This window comes from Amphiura filiformis, chromosome 18 (genome assembly GCF_039555335.1).
Source record: "Amphiura filiformis chromosome 18, Afil_fr2py, whole genome shotgun sequence".
Lineage (NCBI taxonomy): Eukaryota > Metazoa > Echinodermata > Ophiuroidea > Amphilepidida > Amphiuridae > Amphiura > Amphiura filiformis.
The window spans coordinates 39,873,764-39,898,927 of record NC_092645.1 but is presented as its reverse complement, the minus strand read 5'-3'; the positions used below and the strand labels follow the sequence as shown (position 1 = coordinate 39,898,927).

At 36.0% G+C, this 25,164-nt stretch overlaps 1 protein-coding gene across 8 annotated transcripts in view; it reads right to left on the bottom strand.

The window, feature by feature from the left end:
• The window catches only part of LOC140138675 (potassium channel subfamily T member 2-like), a 477,469-nt gene that overhangs the window by 19,841 nt on the left and 432,464 nt on the right, over positions 1-25,164 (bottom strand). For 4 of the 8 annotated variants that reach the window (XM_072160421.1, XM_072160417.1, XM_072160414.1 and 1 more), the window contains 4 exons: positions 24,232-24,363; positions 18,115-18,174; positions 12,887-13,193; positions 10,699-10,731 (listed from right to left, as the gene is read on the bottom strand). In XM_072160421.1, the coding sequence (XP_072016522.1) occupies positions 10,699-10,731; positions 12,887-13,193; positions 18,115-18,174; positions 24,232-24,363 (532 nt within the window). Of the gene's footprint in view, positions 1-10,698; positions 10,732-12,886; positions 13,194-18,114; positions 18,175-19,163; positions 19,185-20,766; positions 20,800-24,231; positions 24,364-25,164 lie in introns of all 8 variants that reach the window. The other 4 variants (XM_072160415.1, XM_072160418.1, XM_072160416.1 and 1 more) reach the window with 4 other exon arrangements.

Sequence of the window (25,164 nt, the reverse complement as noted above, 5' to 3'; positions counted from 1 at the left end):
AAACAACCGTGGTCTCATACCTGGGGGGTACTCACTACAAATCACCATATGGGAATGTGCCGCAATCATGGGTAGCATTTTTGACCATTTGATATGTTAATTAATTATTGACCCCTTTTTTTTGGCTAATTTGGGTCTTTAGATGGGTAATTTTCCCAATTTACCCCAAGACAGAGAAATTGAAAACACTCGGACGCAAAATTTGCATGCATGTTGGCAATCAGACACGACAACCATTTATTGACTTTTGTTTAAGACCCGCACCAGTACCTACAACAAATAAACAAACAAACAAACAAACAAATTCTCAGCAGTATAATTGCCAAATATATAATAGGAGATTCTCTAATCGAGCGAATTACCCAACCCAAGACTCTAGCGAAACAACGACCAAAGGCGCAGAAAATCTCGTTTAGCAAAACCAAATGTGATCCAAACTTGCACTCTGGTGGCCGCCACCCCGAGGCTAAATTCTGAGCGTTTGACCCCGAACCCGTGGATTATTCATCAAATATCATGGCTGGAAACTCAACAATAAATTATGGTACTGGTGCATACATATCCCACGCTCCCAAGTGGAATTCCTGAGACTCTTCAACAGGTGGTCTACCTGAAGTTACAAGGATCAAGTCTTAATGTTAGCATTCTATGACATATACATATATCATAATAATTAAATACAGAAAAGATAATTCAAAACCCAGCATTATTTTCTTTTGTTTACTGTGTGAAGTCTTTGACCTTATAAAAGACTACTTTACTGTTTTTGATGACACCGACCTGTGCCTGCATGTAACAATACGATTGTCAATTCCTGTACATATATATAGTTTTGACGATTTACTTTCCCTCTTGAACTATCATTCTAAAAAGTTTGATACAGAACAATTATATAAATTTTATGTAGCAACATATTGAACACATGATCTAATTAAACAGTGTACATTGTAAATATGAAGATCTGAGAAAGGGAAATTAATTGCAAGTCACATGTAATTTTAATGATCAAGGCGTCAACTCTTTATTCCTCCCTCCTTATCTACAGGGACCATAATTCTTGATTTTTCTTTTAAACTTACAGACAGTTAAATGCTTTAATTAGCTATTATTTAACACACTACCATGTAGTAGATAAAATATATCTGTATTTATACAGGTCATTATCTCATTACTGTCACACATAATTATATTTTACTTCCTTCTCACATGTCCACACAGGGCGCGGTGGGTGGGAAGATTTTTGTTGTTGTCGTGTCCAATACAAAACCAACAGTGAATAAATAACCACCTAATCACGCCTCGAAACCCGCTGAAGGCGGCAAATCCCATTGGTTCCCGGTCGAGCCAAACAATACAAATTTATCTGCATGACAATGATTGACATCTGACCCGGTAAACAATAACATGGATTGGTCCATTTCTCAGCAAGGGTAAATTGAGTTTAACTTGTTGCACTGTGTTAAACTTTATTACCCCAAGACAGAGAAATTGAAAACACTCGGACGCAAAATTTGCATGCATGTTGGCAATCAGACACGACAACCATTTATTGACTTTTGTTTAAGACCCGCACTTTCAGTACCTACAACAAATAAACAAACAAACAAACAAACAAATTCTCAGCCATATAATTGCCAAATATATAATAGGAGATTATCTAATCGAGCTAATTACCCAACCCAAGACTCTAGCGAAACAACGACCAAAGGCGCAGAAAATCTCGCTTTAGCAAAACCAAATGTGATCCAAACTTGCACTCTGGTGGCCGCCACCGAGGCTAAATTCTGAGCGTTGACCCCGAACCCGTGGATTATTCATCAAATATCATGGCTGGAAACTCAACAATAAATTATGGTACTGGTGCATACATATCCCACGCTCCCAAGTGGAATTCCTGAGACTCTTCAACAGGTGGTCTACCTGAAGTTACAAGGATCAAGTCTTAATGTTAGCATTCTATGACATATACATATATCATAATAAATAAATACAGAAAAGATAATTCAAAACCCCACACAAGGGACTTATTTTATAAGGAACTTGGTTAATTCCCCTTCCCCCTTAAACTTGTTTGTTCACTTTGCTGCACGGATATCATTACCTAAACCTCCTCTATCGCTCCTGGATGATACACAATGGAATGAGGCACATATTTAAAAGTTGACTAGCGCATTTGAGAGCGTCTGTTTGAAAACCAGAAACTACATGGTGATATATCTGCCTATGTTTGACAATGCTACTGATAACTAAATGGAACCTCAATGAAGGATTTTATTGTTGGCACATTGAAATATAAATCACAGTTTGGCTCTGTGCCACTAATTGCTGATTAGCATAAAACAGCACTATAATTTCTTTGCTGGATATTGACTGTAATCCATATAATTCTCCACAATAACACTACTAAATTATGCTGGCTCTATATGCTGCAAGATACATTGTATCGTCACAATAGGATATTGAAAGAAATCAACGCGATAACTAGCCGGCTCAGCAACCTCACAAAAAACTAGAAAAAATGAGGGCATAGTACTTGGCCCCAGAGTCTAGCTACCCCATGCCAACCTGGAGTTGATTCCTACTTCCCTTTAACACAGACTTAATCAAACAAATACAAGCACGATTGACTAAATGTTATTAATTTCAAATGTGCAACAGAATATATGTGTTGTTGAGATATAAACCGCACCTGACGTGATGTACTCAACCACTTCTACCCTCGTATAGTCATACTATTACGTAACGCAAAGCACATCAATATAATATCAGAGGGCTCACCACTGTATAAATTGTTTCTTGTACAATTTTACTTACAATGTAATCAATTTTTTTAACATCCAGATATTAGTGATATTCCAAGTCCCATGAGATTCATTTGTCCAATGGAAATTTCCCATGTTGTCCCCTAAAGTTTTCGGTCAACTCTGCTAAATTGTACAAAATTTTTGTATATGTTGTCCACTACCAATGCGAAGTTGGATGAACTTACGACTCTTTAAGTTAATTCTTCTTTCTTCAAATATATGAAGATGTTGATTTGATCTTTTTGATCATCAACATCACAATGGTTAACTTTCTTTCATACTTTTAGTTACCAATTGAAAAATCTTTTCGTCTATCTCGGGCAGAATCGAGTTATTCTGTTGTGTAGTGAAAATAGACCTTGTGATCCGAGTAGGGCACCTTGCACTGGCCAGTACACTTACGCACAACCGCACATACAGAACCCAGTGATTGGGTTGTTTAATTCCATTTTGCGTCAGAAATATTGGACCAATGTGGCTAACAGCATTCTGCCTGATGTCTTGCTTTATTTTATTCTATTTCAGCACTCTCGATGTACATGCAACCCTTTGTTCCTGAGTTGCCTTACCAAAGCGCCGGTCATTGCTAAATCATGCACAACCCATCTTCCAAATTTCCACTACTCGACATCGAAGGAATGCTCAAATTAAAATTTCCCATGCAAAGTTCAACTGTGGTTGATCAAACGATGCTATTATATACACCAAGAGAAGCCCTAAAGTATTAACTTTTTCGTTAGCTGGACTCGAACTTCAGAACTTATTTGGTTCAATAGACTTCTGACAGTACAATTTGTGTAAAAGATGCATGCTCTCCCTTGTATTGCTCGTGCGTAAGTTCAGTATCGCAGATGACACAAAATTTTCAATATGCTTCGCTGTGCATGTCAAAGTCTACTGTCGCCTCACACAAAGTCTAGTAGTCACTAGCAATTATATGGGTGTCCAGGTGTACATGTACATACAGGCCAGGCTTGTTTCTTACCACCAGCATCAAAGTGTCATTGGTATCGCCTGCAATGTAAATAAAAGAAAGAAAAAGAAAGAAATGGGAACCAACCTGCCAGCACATCTATACTAATTACCCTGTGTAACTTGAATAAACCTCCTCGATTTTGTTTGTGATCCAACACAAGTTATCAGGAGACAGCAGATGAATATTTAATTTGTATTAATTTCTTTCCTGACCATTTTTATGAACCATCGTGTTATGTGGATAAGCATGACAAATTATTTGTGCGATCTACGTACTCTCATACAAATTTAACCCTTTCAGAATATGACATTTACTAATTACTAATTCCAGAAACTGAAGCAATCTTTGCCTTAATTACCCTTAATCCACAATAAAAATGCTTTGACACACATATATCCTTGTCATTGTATCACAAATGCAAGGGATGAGGAACACATTTTCCCAATTTTCACACAATCCGGCTTTTACTTACTTGACCTCAAGAATTTTTTCCCCCGTTTTTCATGAAATCCTTCTCTACATTAATTAGTTCTTTGACCCTGCTTAACGATTTTTCCTAATTAGATATCTTTATATTGGTTTCATGACCATCCAATTTATTTTACTTTACTTTAAATTGACCCCCTTGTGGCCAACAGGGCGATGACCAATGTATTTGCGGCACTCATAACTACCCCTCCTTAAATCACCATCCAAATATTTGACCTGAGATTTACCACAAGATTATTAAACTATCCAAGATCCTTCTTCACCAAGTTTTATGATCTAAAATCTACCGTTGAACTTCTGAACTTCACATTACTAATACCATCAAGTTCTATAAAGACTCAAGAGCTCGTCCACATTCCCGTTGAGCCTGTGATCAAAGCCTAACAAGGGATGCAAGGTTAAAAAGGTATGCAACTATGATCAAAATCCTCACACAGACCATAACACACATGATAAACCCTGGTCTTTCATTATTATTATTATTATTATTTTTTTTTTTTTTTTCAATCCAAATCCAATTTTCAATCCAAATCCAATCCAAAGGAAAGAGCATTGCAATTATTTATTTATTTATTTATTTTTTTTTTTCCATTTTCAATCCACATCCAATTTTCAATCCAAATCCAAATTCAATCCAAAGAAAAGAGCATTGCAATTATTTATTTATTTATTTATTTTTTAATCCAATTTTAAATCCAAATTCAATCCAAATCCAAAGAAAAGAATATTACAATTCCAGTCCAATCCAATTTCCAATCCAAAATTCAATCCAAATTCAATGCAAAGAAAAGAGCGTTGCAATGTTATTTATTTATTTATTTATTCCAATTTTCAATCCACATCCAATTTTAAATCCAACTTCAATCCAAAGCCAAAGAAAAGAACATTACAATTCCAGTCCAATCAAATTTCCAATCCAAATCCAAAAACCAATTTTCAATCCAAATTCAATCCTAAGAGCATTGCATATATTTTTTTTTTTTTTTTTTTTATTTATTTTTTTTTTTATTTATTTATTTATTTATTTTTTATTTATTTATTTATTTATTTTTTTTTTCAATTTTTAATTCCCAATCAATTTTAAATCCAACTTCAATCCAAATCCAAAGAAAAGAACATTACAATTCCAGTCCAATCAAATTTCCAATCCAAATCCAAAATCCAAGTATTCAATAACAATTCTCGCCTAGGGACATATCGGGCTATCCCCGGGGCTATCCTTGTTTTTCGATACATTTTGTCTACAACCCGTGACTAAAATTAGACCTACACTATATGACCACTTTATGGATGAAACTAGGTTACTTTTTAAGTAAGGCATTATGCCACAGTCAAACCAAATTCAACCAAACAAACAAAACTAATGCATTACCGACTCTGTCATGTAAATTATATACGTTTTATGCAGAGTAAGCTTAGACATAATCGTCCATTATGAAGGTAAATATCCAAGGGTAAATATACTCATGATACCCTTCCTTTCAATAAGCCACAAAACCTGGCCTGCTAATGTTATACTAACAATTATCACCTAAAATATGCTTGCATTAACATAAAAAGGTGAAATCACACCTAGAAATTGTCTAAAATTTTACCACAAACGCCTATGTCTTAAATTCGCCAGGGGGTGACGGGCTGTCTTTACCCCATTTTGACGAACGAGGGAGAGGAAATTGCACAAGGATTTTTCCAGATTTTTATGGCTAAATAAATTGCCTTTGTGAACTATTTTGCTACAAGTGGCGTTAAATATTATCATCTGTACACCGTATATTTTGCTACTTAAAACTATTATCATTATTAGGGATTTCCCAACCCAAACACGTAATCGTTGACCGACATTATCATCGTCTTACATCTTCCCTTTTGTTATTCTATTTTTATTGATCTTGTTATTTACAAGTAGGAACATAAAATTGACCATCTGTAAATTCTCTACTTATGATTTTCCAGCTTTTAATACGTAAATTCGTAAGCCAAATGATCCCAACATTTTTTGAGTTTTAACTATAAAGGATCCCTTGAATGAAAACCACATTAATTTCAAGAAAACTGACAATATTTCTTGGCACTGCTTGAACTGAATTCGGCACCAAATTAAAATACGACTGTCAACTTTACCCTAAAAACATATCCGATGCTGAAAAAAAAAAAACCTACTTAAATGAACCGGCGCAATCAAAAGCGATAGTTTAATTTGCTTAAATTTTGCCATCCCGAATTTCGAGCTGCCAAACTGATTCGACAATTGCTGTAACTTTGGTAAAATTTGTCCAAATTCGCCGGGTAAAAACTATGGCTCAAATGTATACGATGACACCGGAAAAATTCGCCATTGATTTGCAATGGGAAGTCATTGTTTGCCAATCGGGATATCGATTGATACGCCCATGTCAAATTCTCAAGGACCCTGACGTCATAATGAGCGTGTCTTTTATTACGCCTTGCCTTATTTGGATAATGGCTACATGTGCATTGTAAAACCCTGCCCCTACATAACAATTACACCTCATGAATTATTCATAGAACCACACTTGGTAAACAAACATTAATATTAAATGCGTAAAGCCACAGGAATTGCAAAGTTTTGGAGCACTTTTCGTGTACAAGAAAACACCATTAAATATTATTTAGATGCATTTAAATACAATTTCGACTCCCGCATTATACATAAATTAAATAAATTTATTCTCACCCGGATATTTCTCCGTCTAATCAGAAATTACTCAACCACAAATTTCATGAAGTCTTGAAGATGACTGCTTTGCGTGCATGTTGTGCTGTTCAGTGGGATTCGTCTACCGTACTTTTCCACGACGATTGTATAGAATACGGACTTCGCCTAGCTCACAAAACGTGCACAAAATGTTAAGATTACTACATGTATCAATATTTTTTACATCCAAGTTTTAGCACTGCATGCCAGCGCCGAACTCGCCACCAATTATACATAGCGCAGCATTAAATTCGGCACCTGAATCCTGATTATATTGTTGTGCAGTAAGCAGAAACAAGGTAGAAAAATCAGCGTGTCCTTGTTATTGATGCAGTAACGTGCACATTTTCAGCTTCCCAAAGCTTGATTTTTTATCATCAATCAGTCAGTTGTTTATGCCTTATGAGTTTGCTGTTGATTTCTAAGAATCGGTAGCCAAAGATTTTTGTTGTTGTCGTGTCCAATACAAAACCAACAGTGAATAAATAACCACCTAATCACGCCCGAAACCCGCTGAAGGCGTAAATCCCATTGGTTCCCGGTCGAGCCAAACAATACAAATTTATCTGCATGACAATGATTGACATCTGACCCGGTAAACAATAACATGGATTGGTCCATTTCTCAGCAAGGGTAAATTGAGTTTAACTTGTTGCACTGTGTTAAACTTTATTTGTCTAACTCTTGCCAAAATGTTCAAAATTTGCAACAAATTTTGGGAAAAGTTGTAAAAACTTTGGCTAACAATTTTGACTTTTGGTATAGCTATAGGTCCAAATTTCTTGGAAAATTTGTATATCAGTCCATTTTTAACCCTATGAGAACTGCCAATTGGCCAAAATAATATTATGTCTAATTTTGGACCAATCAAGGAGGGTATTAATAAGATTATCTGCAAATGCAAGTTTCACCATAAATAGTTTAAACCATAGTCATGCATAATTGGCAATTGAAATGAGCATTTCAAGTTATCAACCAATCAGAAATGCTGTTAGATGACCAGTAGTGTCCAGGGGTTTAAATTCTCTGCAGCATATTCCTACCCAAACTACCCAAACTTGAGTACCCCCTCCTTCTGGCAGAAACACACTGTGAAGAAGATGTGAATTAAAGATGGAATCAAAGTGTTTGTAATGTGTGTTACCTCTCAGCAGATTTTACTTTGTGCTCTGGAGTTAAAACTTCCTTACTCACGCACCTGTATTATTTTGTGAAGAAATTTGTCACATCACAATGAGACTACTACATTAACAAGTTTTGTCAGTTTTTTTTTTTTTCATATTTGATATTATTGTGTTTATGCTTAATTGAAGTCAGTACATGCATATACAATATGTGCCCAGTGTGAGTATAGGTGTAAAGTAACGAAAAAACAAAAAACATGTTCTACGAGCCGTACTTCTTAAGTAGGCCGGTCAGTCGGTCGGGATTTTTGTTTAGTTTTTTCGTTTTTTCTGGCGGCTAAAATAACCTTAAAAATCTTGGCAAACTTGAAAAATCTGGCAAATATTTTATCTGATTTGACATGATTTTAGCAAAACTAAAAAAAATCTCAAAAAAAACGCAAAATCGGCCGTAAAACGGGGTTTTTTATCGCCTACACTATAAACACCTGTTCTACAACAGTGGCAATTGGTCCATGCTGTGTCTGTGTAATAAATTGTAGTTTCTTATCAAAAAATTTACGTTACAAAATTAGGGGTGCTAAAATGCTGTAAAAACATAAACTTCAATAATAAAAGTCAGAGACAAAGAAACTAGTTTGCATCTGACGATCAACTACAACCACAGCCCGTGATTGGTGAGTAGCATGTAAAAGGGGCTTAGGATTCATCTGGTGCCTTATGGAAAAAAGGAATCACTGAAAATGGCTGATAATGTCGGTACTTTTACAAGGCAAAAAGCAACTTTTCTAGGCATTATTGACATGGTGCCAACAGCAAAGAAAGTTTTCTATAACTAGTACCCAACTTTTGAGATGGTTTTTATGCTTGAAAGTGAAAAACAACAATAGTGCACACTGTTAAATTGCTGTGTTCAGAAATTTCAATCATCATGACAAGTACATAGTGTCTTTATCTCTGGCTTTGATTATAATATTTAGACAAAATATAATTTTCACTCAATGGATTAATTTATGTGTTATATATATAAATCTAGATTTGCAAACTCATATTACCTTTTTTTTGCAAAAAAAATAATACAATTAAATTTATTAATACAAGTTGGCAAACTCACAAACTTCTTGTTAATATTTACTTTAGAAGTCATTTTTAAGTGAATTGTGCAAATTGTGAATTAGTTATATTCATCATTGCGGACTGTTCTAGTTGAAATCCACACACCCCCTGTGGAAGACATGACCTTAATCTCCTACACAGGGGGTGCATATATTTCAAATGGAGTCACCCATTTAGGTAACCCCGTTTGAAATTCACACTCCCTGTGTGTAAAATTATGGTCATGTCTTCCACAGGGGGTGTGTGATTTCAACTGGAATAGCTCATTATTAGTCTTAACTAATAAATAGTTATTCTACGATATGAAATATCAGACCATGGACTCTGTGCAAGTGAGGTAATTGCACTGGTTTGTAGCGGGGATACCTAGAGGCATAGAAAACTAAGAGTTATCTTTATTTACACTTTTTAGATAGCTAAGGATTATTCCCATTTGTGATGCTGGCTGCCTTGTTATTTTAGATTTTAAAACCTTTTTGTGCAAATTTTGAAATTTTTTTATCAAATTTTGCCCCCAGTTTGAAAGCCGTCTTTCCATCTTTGTCCATCTGAAAAAATATTTGACACTATTTTAGCAAACTCGAAATGATGGTACAAATATCATCTTTTCATACAAATTCTGAACCAAGAGTGGGAATTCTCAGTTATCCTTTTCACACTTTTTTCTACACTCTAGTTTTCTGTCCCTCTGATATTTTAGTCCCAGGTACCAAGGGTATGCAAACTGTATCAAAATGATTGGAACCGGAATATGTGACATTTTTAAAAAATGTTAAAAAACAATTTATATAATCGCTAAAAATTGTATTTTTTGTGCTATAGAAAGTGGCATATGCGAACTTAGTGATCTGATAATCTGAATCCAATAGGTTATTGCATCTGGGAGCTATTGTCATTCAAATGGAGTTTGACGTATTCCTAGTTTTACTCACACATATTACGTTTCACTTCCTGGCGAGAATTGATCAAAAATTGAATTCCCTCCTGAGGTTCGTATCTGTCAATGACTTGACCAGATCACAAGGATGTCATAATAGCTAGAGGCAGTATATAACACAAATGAGTTACATAAAAATGACCTTGTGTGGTATTTGGTTCCCAGGAAGTGAGTTTTGCCTGAGGCAAGTTGTGGTTAAATGTTGATCCCTCACTACAAGACTTATTACCGTCAATTTGGTTGAAAAAGGAGGTGGGACATGATCAAATCTCTCCAGGTAACAAAACGTAATGAACTCAAGTTGAATTATAGCTTCACTGCTCAAAATATTTATTGCAATGGTGCTCCCAATCAAAATCTTGCTTCCTTTAAAACCATGGCGTAAAATTCCAAGAGGAGATACAACTAATAATATATTTTCATATATCAAAATGAGCCTAAACTGGTAGACGACATAGTGAAAATATTCTGCAAAAATGCCAAGTAGCCAGTTCCAATAATTTTGATACAATTTGTAGGAGCTTTCATATACTTACTGGTCTTCCTCGTCCCATATGAGCAAGGTTGCCCTGTATTACATCACACAGCAATAATTAAGAGATAACATCAAACATCAAACATGCACATGAGTGGCATGAAGGTAGAGTAAGGGAAAGATAGATAAAAGATTAAATAATTATAGGTTTATGCACAACACTACTGAACTGACTGTCCAAACCCTTATTAGGCTATCTTAATTTAAAATAGTTTGTCTCAAAGCCCTTCCCAAGTTGAAAACCTAATGCAGAATGATGTGTTTTCAGGGGTTTTTTTACTTGAATTTTTTTATCAAACTATGGGACAAGCTCTTTTAAAAAGAATACTTCGGGGAATACACCTGCCTATGCATGGTTTCACTGTGTTCAAGATGCATAGTTTTATTGAGATTTACAACTTGGTATATTTTTACATCTGACAATGTCAGAAGTGAGTATGATGGATTTTGTTTAAGAAAAACAAAAAAGAAATAATTTTACTCAATCCAGCAGGAATAGGGCTTTGAGACAAATTATTAAATTTAATTAAATTAAGATGGACTACAAGGTACCAATATGTCTATATAATCTCATTTTTATCACATTTTTGGTCAAACATGAAATTGCTTTTATAAGTATTCAATAAAATTCAGGTTCAATCGGAATCGTACTGTTGTGCAATTAAAAATGATAGTATCATTATGTCAAAGGATTTGGACAGTGACGGTAAACATAATCAAATTAGATGAGGAAAGAGTAGTGATAATAGGCTATTCCAGTTGAAATCCATACACCCCTATGGAAGACATGCCCTTAATCCTCCACACAGGGAGTGTGAATTTCAAATGGGGTTACCTGACTCCATTGACTCCACTCCCTGTGTGGAAGATTAAAGTTGTATCTACCATAGTGGGTTATGAATTTTAACTGGAATAGCCCTCAGAAGTAAAGCACAACTTCAACTTAGAAAATGTATATAATAAAATTATCAAATTTTAAATAAGAAGTCTCTTATTAATGATCAATCTCACAAATTATTAAGGAAAATAATGTCAGTGAAAAATGTCACCAGTTTGGAATAATTGATAAACGTTAGGTTATACAAGTTGTATTAGAACTGATTCAGTTTCCTTGACGGTGGATGCATTTATGTTGCACATAATTATTGTCCAATATTTTAGTAATAATTTGACAGAAAAATAGATTGTTTCCTTTTTTGTGTAGTAATTAGGTAGACAAAAACCTGCATATTAATTGTTGCACCAGAAATTACACAAAATCAATGCATTTGCTATGTTGATGCTTTTTCAATACACTTGTATCAACATCTCAGTGTGGAATTACTATTCCAGCTGAAATCCATACACTCACTAGGGAAAACATGACCATAATCTCCCACATAGGGAAGGGAGTGTAGATTTCAAATAGAGTCAACCATTCAGGTAACCCCATTTGAAACTTGCACTCCCTGTGTGGAAAGTAAAAGTCATGTCTTCCATAGAGGGTGTATGGAATTCAAATGAAACAGTCCAATAAAAACACTTGCATTACTGGGACTACTCCCTTTCTTAACAAGTAATGCAGTTTTTAACTGAAGTTTAATTGTAGAATAAATAGCACTGCACATTTTAAGGGACAGGGTTCGTGCAAGTGGCTCAAGTTCTCTTTTACTTAAAAAGAGAAGTCTGTTTTGTTAAGGGAAGGTATGTTGGATTAATCTCGAAAAGCATGGAATTCGTAGGGTTTATACCTGAAATCTGCAATATTACAACACTCAAGAACAAACTTGAGGGTTTAGAGCCAGAAGGCCCTCTCTGCAATAGCTGCCAGGTGTCACATTTTAACAGGTATACAATATAGACTGCAGATGATTGTCAAAATTTATATACGGCAGCTATTACAGCTAGGCTTTCTGGCCCTAAACCCTTGAACTATGAATAATGTTGATAAAGAGAAACAACTGCTACTCTACTCAACAGATCAGGAAATTGAAGCAAGTATATTTTGCAGAAAGAATTACAAAATTGTCAGAAAATGAACAAAATGGTGATCACATGATAGGTCACATGATAGATCACAAAATTACATAAAACAATGGTCCAAATGGAAGCGAATACATCCATGCAAATATGTCAACATTATTGAAAAAAACATAATATCATGACATGACTACGACCTGTGACCCTCGACCTTTAACCCCCGTACTTACGGGTCTTCCTCGTCCCATAATAAGACATCTTCTTCCCCTTCGATATCAACCTGTTTCTGTGCATGTAACAATTTCTCATCCTTCAGCTGCTCATCTTCAGGATCTGATGACATCATCTCGAGAACAGGCATGATGGACGCTCTCCTTCCCTCACGCCCTCGAGGCATAGGCGGGGCATCATCTGCTCCTTGTCCGTCCCCACCATCCCGTTGTCCTTGGAGACCGTCATCTCCGGCTGGCGGCATGAGGTGGTTTCTGTCGACACCTGATGCACTAGACGCTGCTGCTGTGTCCAATGTGAGACCAGCTAAGAGGAAGAAAATGAAAATGATGACATTTCAAATAGGAACAATCAATCACATTTGCATATTGATGGTATTCTACAGTCAGCTTGGGCTATTTTATAAAAGGGAATATATAAAATCCCCATGTGACGTACAGGGGCTGCCATCATTGCTATATCAAGACCACCAATTTATCAGGTGATGTATATTAATACACAAACAAACAGGAAATTTTCAAACAAATAGAATATATATCAAGAAGAAATATATCAATGAAAAATTTTCAGTAACACTACAATGTTGCAAAAAACAACAACTTTTGTCACAAAATATGGTCAAGTGTGCCCTTTACATTGAAATGTACAGGAAGGCCACCCACTGTGTCCAAAGTCACCTTTCCAGACTTCCTGTTTAGAAGCAGTAATGTCAACACCCATTTATGTCACATGGGTATATTGCCTTTTATATAATAGCCCTAAGCTGACTGGTTTTTCAACAGGTTCATAGTCATATACTCTCTTGACGTAAAAAGAGTATTTATGCACTCCAAAAAGAGTGAAAGTCATTCAAAAGAGTTGACACATGCCAAAAGAATCAATTTCTCTCCAAAAGAGTAAACTTTTTTCTTCAATAAAGGACCACTCCAAAAGAGTTGTCATACTTTAAAGAGTAGACATTTCACTCTTTTGGAGTGAAATTTTACTCTTTTGAAGTAATTATGACTCTTTTTGGAATACATTGATACTTGTCATATTTCATTGGAATGGTCACAAGTGTATGTGTTGTCATCTTCACTTCATTGTCTCATTTGTGTCCCAAATTTAGTGATCAAATAAGATGCATTCATGAGGCAAAGATCTGTCTTTTATGGACATAATTTTATGCTCATAACTCCACTATTTCAGATAGTGGAGTTATGAGCATATAAAATGAATGTATATCACCAGGGCTGCCCACAACAGGCGCAAGGGAGTGTGTTACCCCGTGTTCTGGGGGGGGGGGTCAAAATTAACAGAAAAGGGGCCTGTGAAAAGGCAAATGGAAAAAACTTAAAGAAATGAGCACATATATCGCTCATTCTACAAAATCGGGTGCCAATAGCCCTTTTTCCATTCTTTGGTCCACAAACACTTTGTCGAGCATTTAGGGCATCAAATATGTTGTTTTTCTGGTAGAACTCAACGAGATCTACACGAACATATATAGTTTTCCATACTTTAAATGCTTTCTTCAGCCTGATTAACCCTGGCAAAGGCTCAAAAATCGCTAAAAATGCGTTTCCACTGCTCAAGTGTCAAATCTGACCCTTAATATTTTCTTTGAATAAATGCAAAATCTTTACATATTTGTTGTTTTTTAATTAGATAACGTGCCAACATATTGTTTATCAACATTATTTTTTAGTGATTAAAACGTCTTTGTGTAATTCTAAAATAAATTGCACTTTCCACCAAAAACGCTGCGAGCTATGTTACCCCTTTTAAACACACGTTATTGGAAAGACGTAAAACAGATCAACGTAGTTTGCGGCTTTTGAAAGGAAACACTCATAGGTTTTTAAAAATCACAGTAAAAATCGTGATGCTGTAGCATTTTTGGCATAGAAATTTTGTAAACATTGAAATTTTGACCGACCATGTTAAGACTGGTGAGCTACGTTACCAGAATTCCATAGTATGCACTTGTATAACAAGTACTTCCTAATAATATGTGATAGGTACCAGTGATCGAACCCCATTTATATTAGAATTAACCGGCATAACGTTCTAACGTTTGCCAATCACATCAAAAACATTAAAAACCCGTGAACTACGTTACTGTGAGCTATGTTACGCACTCATTTACGCATCTTTAAAACTTCTATGAAATGGTGAAATTGGTGTTACATTTCACTCAAGTGATCTTTCGTTTGCTTTTTATGACCTTGGATTAAGTAAAACCAGCCCATTTTGTAGCCGGTAACGTAGCTCACATTACATTGAGTTCTAGTGTTAAAAAACATCATGACTTCCTGAAAGAAAAATATACAAGTGGTGTTGGCAATCTTTTACATCTGAAAGTAGTGATACATTTACTCTTAAAAAACACAAAAAGCAGGTCTTTTTGAATAACTTTTATTTTTTCAATTTTTACAGTGGATTGGCACCCGATTTTGTAGAATGAGCGATATGTCTTTTTGCTGTTGCACAAGCAATTTGTTACTGCAAAAAGTTAGAGGAATTCTTTAATCTTATTTGCTAACACCCCCCCCCCCTCCCTTTACTTTGGTAACTTTGATCCTAGAATGTTTTTGCACTGCAGAAGCTGCCATGATGCTAAAATTAACTTATTTAATACAATAAGAGGTTTTTCAATTACTGTTTGAAAATCAAAACTTAATAGGCCTAAAGATTTCTTGATCACTAATAAAATGTACCACATTTGTTTACTTAATTAGATATATTAATTTCAATTGAAATAACATCATATGTTCACATCGATGATTTTATGAATAAGTAAGATTTAGCATATTATGGCAAAAACACAGCAAGCTAAATATTGTTACTTTTTGATTTAAATGTGGAACTAAATATCAAACAAATGCAGATCTTAATAAAAGAACTTGAAAAATAATAATAATGAAAAAAAAAACCATTGAATCATGTTGGAACATACAGGGTGCTAGTATACTATTCATACATATTTTGGGTGGTTCTAATAATCATAAGTGCAACACATGACTCAAGGTGTTTTAACACAATAGCAAATGTTGGCATTGGGCATATCACCCCTATAGAGGACATAGGGGAATCTCCCACACAGGTGTAGATTTCAAACGAAGTCACCCATTCAGGTAATCCCATTTGAAATTCACACTCCCTGTGTGGGGGATTAATGTCATGTCCTCCATAGGGGATATATAAACTTTAAAGGGAAAGGCCCATGATGATATGAAACAAACTGAAATCAATTGACTGATGTATAATTATCAAGGGGCAAGCCCTAAGAAAGCACTTACTGCAATAGCTGCCCTATAGACATTTGACAATTTCTCTATTCTATATTGTACACATATGCTACCTGGCAGCTATTTGCAAACAGAGCATTCTTACACTAGCCCCTCAAAATGTTGTATTATGAAATGAATTAAACATCAATACATTGATTAAATCTGTGATTGATGAAAAGTTAATATAATTACAAGAACACCACTGGACATAAAATCTTTAGTCATGAAGCTTCATAATCGACCATTTTGGTTTATTCTCATACCTTTTGCATATGAAGCCAAACCTACAAGACCGGATTCTTATTGCTGTCTCCTGAAGTACACTGCCACACAGTTACTTCCTTGGTTGGTACCTTAGAGTACCTATGTAGGCACTCTAAAAGTACACACATTGTAATCACACATACAGTACATACACTACTATTGCTGCATTGTATCTAGAGTATAGCCACATAGTAGTTGGGCAGCAGTGTACCTCTCAGGGCAAAAGTGTAGGCCTATGTCATCAACACCAGCCCGCATTCTTAATGCAACTTTGCATATTCCAAAGTATGTGTAGTGGTGTTGTACCCACATTGCAAGAGGCAGATTCAAGAATATGCTGTGGCATTGAAAATGCATGACTATGTTGATGACATAGTTTTTATTTTTTACTTGCAAAGAAAATTACCAAATTGGTCCATGCCTTCCAGTCCCCATGCAGGGGTGTACCAAAACTGTCTTTGCCCAAGCCAGTAGGGCCGGTAATCAATAAAAGTTATCAGCCTGACCGGAGTTTGAACCTATTAATTTACATCACAGATCCTTAAAATCCAGGATCTGTGCTAACATACCAGAGTCTTATCAAGCAAATCAAGCAAATTTCTACCAGCCTGTCTGGCATGTAATTTCCCCAGCCTGACAGCAAAGTTACAAGCCAGAGAAGATAGTTTACACTTCCCAGAACCCTTTGCAACATGATACAACATCTCATTTTATCATGCAAATAACACTCCTATTTCTTTGTACACATGTTCTGCCTGTTTTTATGTTGTGAATAGACTGGCAAAACATAGGTTGATCGGCATGAAAAAAACACATTTTGCAAGCTCTTGATGTGCTCTGTTCAATGAGGTACCTTTTGTCAATATTATTCCATGTTGCACTGAATAGCATATCCCCAGGAGCAGATCAGTGCAGATTATCCAAATGGAAGAAATGCATTGTGGAAAGTGTAAGACATCTTCCCTGGCTACTGGCTGTTGGACTGGAGTTAAAGTACATCCCCTCATATCCCCTCATAAAGGCTGGTCCCCTGCAACTTTTGTCTTTCTCAACCTCCTACTGACCATAGGCACTTGTAGCAGTTGTAGCACCAGGAAGCCATGGAGGAGAAATCCATACACCCCTTATGGAAGACCTGACCTTATTCCACACATGCAGAGGGAAATTCTAATGAATGGGGTTACCTGAATGGATGACTCCATCTGAAATCTACACCCCCTGTATGGGAGATTAAGATCATGCCTTCAATAAGAGGTGTATAGATTTCACTTGGAATTACCCAATGTCAGTCTTCGGGTAAATTCAAAGAAGCAGGGAACCAATGCAGTGTATCACACATGACAATATCGAGCACAAATTCTGGAGTTGGGGCAGGGGGAATGGCTAAGTTGCACTACTGAGCAACACACAAAATAACTTTGGCAGGACAAAGATATATAAAGTACATTCAAAATGTGAGATTTGCTTGTAATGTTCGCCTAAACAACTTGACACAAAGATGATGCTTACCACAGTTCATTTATATTTTTGTAAATTTTGTCCAGTATTTTGATGCTGGGGGCAACTTGAAAACCTCACCCCTGCCTCCTGATTGATGCATGCATGATACTCTGCTTAACCCTAGTTTATTAGTGTATTAGTCACTAGAGCTAACCCTGGTTAGTGCAAGAGGCTAACCCAGGTTACTATACCTTGATCATCACTTTCGTGCTCTATGAGAGGCACATAGTTTGCGTTGTACTCATCGTCGTCTGCACGAGGGCGGTGTGATGCGCAAGCAGCATATAGCGGTGCAATATACGCACAAACAGCAACATATGGATCACCATGACAGGAGGAGATGGATTCAACGATATGATGGATAGGTGTATGGATAGAAGCAAAAAATATCATAATCGTGCAAAAATGATAATTGATTTAAAACGATACATTGACCCCAACATGAGCAGTAAGGGTGGAAATTTTAGCTGTGCAAACCCTTAAACCCCTTATTTGATTTTAAAGTGAACATAAGCATTTTTTTTTAAACAAGTGCAAAATATTATGTAGTGCAAACCCTGTACTCATCTACACCATTTAAATGTGAGTTAAAGTATTGTTAGTAAAATACAGACAAAAAAACTATGTATATTTCAAATTAAACTTGAATAATTCACTTGCACATCATGATTGTGAAAGGGCAAAATTGGGCAATTCCAGTTAAAATCCACACCCCCTCTGTGGCAGATTAAGGTCATGTCTTCCACAGGGGGTGTAGGGATTTTAACTGGAATAGCCCGTTATGATTCCTTGTCTAAAGCAAAATAATATTCTCTAAAACATGAAACTGCTAGAAATTAGGCACTGTTTTCTTTTGGCAATTATCAACTAACATTTTCTAAAACATGTAAAATGCACACGCTATTTCAACGTTCCACATTGCAGAAAACTACTTGTATCATATAATGGATAATAAAAATATACAATGTTGTCATTGGGCAGGAAAAGCCTCCTATGTGTCATTGGCCCCTGAACATGTTTAAAGTAAAACCTCCTGTTGTTGGCAGTTTTGTTTTAAACATGTTGAGGGGCCAAAAGCACATAGAAGGTTTTTCCTGCCCAATGACGATGTATAACATGATAATGAAAACTACATGTTCTAAATGTTCTAGAAACACAAAATGTTAGTAAAATATACACCAATGTATTAACTGCTAAATATGTATCTAAATGGTAGCCATTCTGAAAAAATAAAAATTACCATTGTCATGCGTTCCAAATTCTGTAACAAAAAAAAGTCGCACACAAACAAGCCAATCAAATTCAAACAATGGGTAACCATGGTAACGATGGGCACACAAATTGGAATCAGAATAATATATTCATCCCTTGCATATTAAAGACAGGATTACCTTCCACACCCTGGTGCCAGTTGTGGCACCAAATGTTTTTGGGCATGAGGCGCAAAGTGAATTTCATGGTCAAAGATTATGAAATTTCCGTAAAATTGACACATTTTTTGTTTTTATTGGGGGAAAGATCAGCACTGCCCGGTGCCACATGACAAGAAGGCTACTCTTGATTGTGAAACTGTTCTAGATCTTTGGGCTACCTTGGAAAAAAGGTCATTACATCATGCAGCATCCATACACCCCCTGGAAGACATGACCTTAATCTCCCGCACAGAGAGTGTAGATTTCAAATGGTGTCATCCATTCAGTTAAACCCATTTACAATGATCTTTGGATTCTTTGTGCCTTGAAAACTGCTCATTTTGAACTTCACATATGACTTGAAATAGTGGTAATCCTGTCTTTAATTCACTCATTCTATAAATATATATGTAATAATTATATAAACAAATCATAATGCACAGAGATGAGGAGTCATATAATCTTTGCATCTGCATGGGTTATATATATAGTTTTGTCTTTGAAAATTGCAGATTATAAAAACAAATTGTAAAATTATATAGAAGTGGAACAGATGCTGCATTCCATGGTTGAGTAATAATATAAGGGCTCCACACGGGAAGGCCAGATCTGCATTAATGCGGTTTCTGAGATACGGATCAAAGTGGACTTCTCTTCTATGCGCAGATGATATTGCGACATGAGAACCCTACACACCCATTGCACACTGTAATGCACTTCCAAGAAGTGTGCCCATGAGTGATCATTTCTCAGATGCGGATCACAGTGCCCTTCAGTTGGTATTCTCTCGGTCGGGGTTGTTCCATCCAGTGCACTTACCTATTTCTCACAACTGTCAAAGGGGACACCCTCGCGAAATCCCTATTGGTTTGTACAGGGTCTTTCAGTTCCAGTTAATTTTCTCCGCATAGAAAACACCAATTTGCTTTTCTTTTAGTATTTATTGGGAGTTTATTCCCCTGATAAGAAATCGAACTTTTGGAATTTTCATCACAAGGTATTTTTTTATGGCATATGAGTGCACCGGTAAGCAGTGGCGTGTCCGGGGGGCTTTGGGTGCTGAAGCCGCCCGCACTTTGTTAAAAATCATGTAAAATCAGCTGTTTTTTTGGGCGATTTTATCATTTTAGCCATTAAGCCCCCCACATAACTCTGAAAGAGGGGCTGAGCCTCCCGCAGGAAAAGATCGTGGACACGCCAGTGTTAAGTGTCCCCTTTGTGTCTGACGGAGCAAGATGGAACAGCTAAATCTCGGCAAAACGACCAATGGGATGCACCGATCTATCATGAGAGATGTCATGCCAACCGACAGAATACTTAATGTGGATCACATAAGTACACATATAGATATGCATTATTGCGAATCTAGTCTCCCGTGTGGTCAGCCATTTTATTTTGAATAGAAATTATTTAGTTGATGTGTGAGCTTACATTCACTCAGGCGTACATGTAGGACTCGTTTCTCTTAAAAGTGTGCAGACAAAAACAATGGGATGCCTATTTAGTAATGCTACAGGGAGGCTCAAATGTAAGTGGACACATATTTTTGGCAATAACTCCAGTAAGTAATCATGGATCTCAATATTTAATGCAGGTATGTAAAGCACAAGCAAGTGTACTATTTATGTGGAAATAACGTAATGATTATTTACTTTAATTAAATTTTAATTGAAGCAGACTTGGTTTTTTGTTTTTAGAATCAAAAACACTTGCATTATACAGGTTATTATTTGAATAAAATGATCACATTTCATAAATAATGGTATTATAAAATACTCATTGCTGTATAAATTGTTCATGTGGATGGCTATACCTCAAAAAATGGTAGCCAAAGTGAGCAGTAAGTGTTCCTTAATGCTCTGCGTGCTAGCCATGCACTTCCACGGAAAAAGGTCAAGTTTTGAAATATTTTCTCAAAATATCAAGAGCTATCTTACGAACTACTGAACCAATACTAGGCTTGTTTGTACTCATTTTAATGCATTTTTCATGCTGATTCCAAATATGGTCATAAAAATTTACATTTCTGAAATTTTTGAATTTTGAATTTTAAAAAAAAATTGCCGTCTGCAGTCGACACCCGCGTGAAGAGAGTTAATTAGCTACAGACATTTCAAATAAATAAGTTCATGCCTATAGTACCTGATGATGGTTACAAACATTTTTGTTTGTAAACAAGTAAACAGATCAGGTGTTTCAGAGTAAGTGCTTTATTTAGGAGCTCAAACAAGTTTTATTGCTTTTCAATGAGTGAATGCAATAAGCATTATTAACTCTCTTCACGCGGGTGTCGACTGCAGACGACATGTTTCAAACATTTTTTTTTAATTCAAAAATTTCAGAAATGTAAATTTTCATGACCATATTTGGAATCAGCATGAAAAATGCATTAAAATGAGTACAAACAAGCCTATTATTGGTTCAGTAGTTCTTAAGATAGCTCTTGATATTTTGAGAAAATATTTCAAAACTTGAACTTTTTCCGTTGAAACGCATGGCTAGCATGCAGAGCAATAATATAAGCTTGACAATTTTTCAGATAGACAAGACCAATAAGTCAACACTGAGTTTCTAAGAACTTGACATAATGCAATCAAATTATAGCGGGCTTGCTAAGCTTGAACTTTGCAACATGCATTTTTTTACAAAATTTGGACTAATGGTATTGTGTTAGCTAGAAGGGTATACAATTTTGCCATGCATATTAAAAGAATCAGATTTACCATCATTTCCTAATTTCAGTTTTAAAAAACTATATTACAAGCTGCTCTGCTGATTTTTACTAGAGTTATAACCAAAAACATGGGTCCACTTACTTTTGGGACACCCCATACATCATATTTGGTAACAGTGCTAAATATAATTGTGACTCCATCAAGAAAAATAAGGACAACTTTATCCCCGTTTTACTAAATGAAGTCACAATCAAAAGCTAAACTTGTACACAACATAATATATGTGTCACAGTCTGTGAGCTGGCTCTAATAGCTTAACGAAAAACAGCTAAGTTTTTCTTCTTTTTCAATGAGATGTAGTCCAATAAAACCATATTTATATTTTAAACAAGCTTGTGCAAGAAAAAAGTAGATTTAATTGAACTGTGTGTGCAAATCTGATTCAAAATCTTTAACTAAGTAAAATCTACTATAATTTTTCAATGCTGAATTTGGCTTGCTGTGCATTTTGTTGTTTTTGCAAATTGTCTAATGTGAATATGCTGTGCCATACAATACAAATGTTAATAAACATGATAAATTTCAATAGCAATATCAAATTATCACCAAAAACATGAAACAAGTTTTATTTTTGCAGGGACTGGTTTAAAACAGAGAAGATATCTAACCCTTCCCAGAATCATTTGCAACGTGATGCATTACCTCATTACATCAAATGACACTCTATTATTACTTTGTACAGGTTTCCTTTGTTTTCATGCTGAGAATAGACTGGCTAAACCACTGGGTCAAGAAATAAACATATTTTGCAAGATCTGGATGTGCTCTGTTCATTGAGGTACTTTCTGTCATTATCAACCCATGTTGCACTAGATAGCAAATCAGTACAGAAAATTGAAATGGGAGAAATGCATTGTGGGAAGTGTAAGATATCTTCTCTGGGATTAAAAGCAACAACATATCTCAACAAAATATCACATAACTTTACACACAGATGATATCTTAAACTTCTTTGCTACACATATAAATGACAGTCAGTGATGGAAAAATGACCATCTTGAATTTGTAATCTTTTATTTGATGAGCTCTTAAGCATGTTTTCTATGTTGTACAATCAGGTATGCCACCTATGAGCCATGTATGGTGGTATATAATGTGTTGAATAAACTCAGTCATGCCTAGTTACAGCCTGTTTCCACCCCAACATAAGGGACAAAAGCCAAGCAGAGCTGAGCACCCCTGACTTTCAAAGTAAAGATTCGCAACTAATGGAGTTCCAATATGTGACCGTACAGCACGAATGAGCCGTAAATGTCCTAAATATAAAATGTGCATGAAGGTTATATTCATCGGTACCTGAAGTTGGCGTAACAATTTTGTTGAAGGAGCAAAGTTCAACAATCCATAACCCCGCTTCTGGATATCGTTTGAAGTCAAATGATATACCATTTTAAAGCTTATGATATATATATATTTTCTAAATACGAAATAAAACAAAATTGACCGGAGAGGAATTTATGGCTCATTCGTCATGTACGGTCACATATAGAAGAGCCCCACAGGAAAGGCAGTAATGCACATGGGGTTAGTCTTCGGCTGAATTCAGTTTTATCAGTCTAATTAGTCCAGGGTCAAATCCTGTATGGTCACTAAATTTTTTTTTCACTAGTTGTCATTTATACTGGGCTATTCCAGCTGAAATCCATACACCCTCTGTGGAAGATCAAGACCTAACCTTAATCTATCACACAGGGAGTGTGAAATTCAAATGGAGTTACCAGAATAGTTAACTCCATTTGAAATCTACACTCCCTGTGGGAGATTAAGGTAGTGTCTTACATATGGAGTATATATGGATTTTAAGCAGTATTCAGTATCGAAGTTACGTAATGTTACTATGTCAACGGGATCACGCGCTAGAGTAATGAACCACGATCGAAATGATCACCACATAAAGTATATGGCACTCGAAGGCATACCAAAGTAGCGTGATCCGGTAACCAAGAGAATTACGTAACCACTTCGATGCTGAATAGCCCATCGTGTCTCAAAGAAGTCCTCAAATGCTTACATAATTATTAAGGATATTTCTGACTACTTAATATTTCAAAAGACAATTTTCAAAAAAATACTCAATTAACAATGGACTAATCTGAAATAACCATTTACATCTACAAAAAAAAAATCAAATTTGACCAACTATTTTCTCTATGTATATTACCTGCAGCCTCTCGGCCTAATGGAGGCATATATTTTTGTCTGCATTCAGGGGATGGTACGGGGGTGCCTGCCGCAGATGCTGTGGGAGTCTTTCCACCACCTGCAAAATGATGCAGTTCCAGTGCTACCGTGCCTGAATAGACATGTATATACACCATAGGAGAATTGGTGAGGAAGGAAAAAAGAAAGTGTGTTATCACCATGCAACCCACATTCATTCACAGCCCTAACAAGACACAAGTATCATTTTATTTATTTATTTTTTATTCGGCAGCAGTACTTAAGAATAAGCGAGATCAAATAAGCAATAAAGCATCATCCCACAAGCAACAAACAAGATAAGGAGGCGATCCTGCATATAAACAGTAATTGGAGTGCCCATGTCTCTTTCATGGGCAATTGGGCCAGACTCCTCCATGTAAGGTTGCTATTGGGGGATCGCTACACCTCCACCACAGCAAGTCTATTACCTTCCCAGCATTTAAGAATGCCGGTACCCATTTATACACCTGGGTGGAGAGGAGTAATTGAGATAAAGTGCCTTACTCGAGGGCACAACACGATGGTGTCCCTGGGGGCTCGAACCCGCAACCTTACGATTATGAGTAAGAGCCTGTTCTGCCCGGCCACCATGCTCCCATAAAGGTGATGAAAACAGAGCCACAAAAAAGGGGATTAAAATAAGATAAGTTAAATATAATCAGCCATATCCTGGTTCATTGAAGTTGTGGATAAATGAGTTTTTACATGAGATTTGAAGGAATTATTCTTGGTAATGAACCTGATGTGAATAGGTAAAGAATTCCAGTAAAAGAAGAAGTTGGAAGCAAGACCACTGACTCTAAAGACATGGAAATTGTGTTGAGCTAGATCTTGTACAATGAGTGTGGGTATCAGTTGTTTTAGTGAAAAATTGATAGATATTGCTCCTATT